The sequence below is a fragment of the Malurus melanocephalus genome, unplaced genomic scaffold, assembly GCF_030028575.1.
Source record: "Malurus melanocephalus ecotype Western Australia unplaced genomic scaffold, MMel_1.1 scaffold_1209, whole genome shotgun sequence".
NCBI lineage: Eukaryota > Metazoa > Chordata > Aves > Passeriformes > Maluridae > Malurus > Malurus melanocephalus.
In genome coordinates this window covers 11,049-13,303 of record NW_026624441.1, presented here as the reverse complement: position 1 = coordinate 13,303, position 2,255 = coordinate 11,049, and the positions used below count along the sequence as shown (strand labels likewise).

At 45.4% G+C, this 2,255-nt stretch overlaps 1 protein-coding gene across 1 annotated transcript in view; it reads right to left on the bottom strand.

Annotated features, from left to right (window-relative positions):
- Nucleotides 1-1,989: 1,989 nt before the first annotated feature.
- LOC130586564 (collagen alpha-2(IX) chain-like) overlaps nucleotides 1,990-2,255 on the bottom strand; it is a gene marked incomplete at its 5' end in the record, with an annotated part of 11,198 nt that continues 10,932 nt past the window's right edge. Inside the window, one exon of the mRNA XM_057387412.1 lies at nucleotides 1,990-2,213. Within this exon, the coding sequence (XP_057243395.1) occupies nucleotides 2,008-2,213 (206 nt within the window). The remainder of the gene's footprint in view (nucleotides 2,214-2,255) is intronic.

The following is a 2,255-nucleotide window of genomic DNA, read 5'->3' as shown; positions in this document are numbered from 1 at the left end:
GGATTTATCCCAGATTTATCCTGGATTTATCCGTGGATTTACCCTGAATTTACCTCAGATTTTTCATGGGTTTATCCTGGATTTATCGTGGGGTTATCCTGAATTTATTCATGGATTTATCCCAGATTTATCCCCGGATTTATCCCGGATTTATCCTGGGTGTATCCAAATCTCAAATCCTAAATCCCAAATCCCAATGAATGTTTTTCCTTTTAGGGAGAGGACGGACCCAAATCCAAAATCCCAAATCCCAAATCCTAAATCCCAATGAATTTTGCTCCTGTAGGAACAGGAGGGGCCAAATCCCAAATCCCAGGATTTTTATGGGGAACATCGCGATATTTACTGGTCTTGGAGCGCCCTCTGGCGGGGAAATTTTTAGGATTTTTTGGGGGGTTTTTGGAGTCTTTTTGGGGATTTTTTTAGAGGCTTCTTGGGTTTTTCTAGGGTTTTTTTGGGGGGGATTTTTTAAAATTTTTTAAATTTTGGGCTTTTTTTTTGAGATTTTTTTGGGGTATTTTTTTGGCAATTTTTTTATTTTTATTTTTTGGGGAATTTTTGGGATTTCTTTTTATTTTGAGGAGAATTTTTTTGAGAATATTTTGGGGGATTTTTTTTTATTTTTGGGGGGATTCATTTTTTTTATTATTTTTCGGGAACTTTTAAAAACCACAGCCTTCCTTTGATCCCAAGAAAACSCACACAACATCCCAGCTTTGAAAAATCCAGCTCCGTTTGATTTTTTTCCCAAAAGTTGTTGGGTTTTTATCAGAATTATAAAATATTCCCTTTTTTTTTCTTATTTTTATTCATATTTTATGAGGATTTGGGAACGAGGCTGAATTTGGGAAACCTCACAAATAACCAAACCACGATTTCAGGGGATTTTTTTAAAAAACCCAATTTTAGGGAAATTTTTATTTACAATCCCAATTTTGGGGAATTTTTATTTAAAATCCCGGTGTTAAAAAAAGGATGACTTCAAAAAGGGATTTTCTGTCGGGAATTTTGGGGTTGAGGTCGATTTTTGTTTGGGAATTTTGCCTTTGGGGTCACTTCAAAACCGGATTTTCCATCAGGAATTGGGGTCCCTTTGGGGTGGATTTTCCATTGGGAATTTTGGCATCGGGGTCACTTTGAAACGGGATTTTCCTTTGGGAATTTTGTCTCTGGGGGTCATTTCAGAGGGAATTTCCTTCAGGATTTGGTGTCCATTTTCCATCAGGAATTTTGTCGTTGGGGCCATTTCAAGGTGGATTTTCCTTTGGGATTTGGTGTTTTGGTGTCCATTTTCCAACGGGAATTTTGCCATCAGGGTCGTTCCGGGGTAGATTTTCCTTCGGGATTTCGTGTTGTTTTGGGGTCCATTTTCCATCGGGAATTTTGGCATTTGGGTCCATTTTCCATTGGGAATTTCACCATCGGGGTCGTTCCGGGGTGGGTTTCCCGTTGGGATTTGGTGTTGTTTTGTGGTCCATTTTCCATCAGGAATTTCACCGTTGGGGTTGTTCCAGGGTGGGTTTCCCATAGGGAATTTTGGTGTTTGGGTCAATTTTCCATTGGGAATTTCACCGTCGGGGTCATTCCGGGGTGGATTTCCCGTCAGGAATTTCACCGTCGGGGTCATTCCGGGAGGGATTTCCCGTCGGGAATTTCACCATTGCGGTCGTTCCGGGGTGGATTTCCCATTGGGAATTTTGGTGTTTGGGTCCATTTTCCATCGGGAATTTCACCATCGGGGTTGTTCCAGGGTGGGTTTCCCATCGGGAGTTTCACCATTGGGGTTGTTCCAAGGTGGATTTCCCGTCGGGATTTGGTGTTGTTTTGTGGTCCATTTCCCATCAGGAATTTCACCGTTGGGGTCGTTCCGGGGGGGATTTCCCATCGGGAATTTCACTGTCGGGGTTGTTCCGGGGTGGGTTTCCCATTGGGAATTTTGGTGTTTGGGTCCATTTTCCATCGGGAATTTCACTGTGTTGTTCCGGGGTGTGTTTCCCTCGGGATCTCTCAGTACAGGGGTCCTTTGACAGCCCCCGGCTCCGGCAGGCGCGCGGCCGCGTAGGCCGAGGCTCCGAGACACGCGGCCGGCTCGCAGAACCCGGGCAAGCCCGCGGGACCCGGAGAGCCCGGCTTGCCCGGCTCCCCCGGCCACCCCACAGCGCCCCGATCGCCCGCACGGCCATCCAGAGCGTGGCCAGGGATCCCCGGGAGACCTGGGAATGGGAACGGGAATGGGAATGGGAATGGGAATGGGA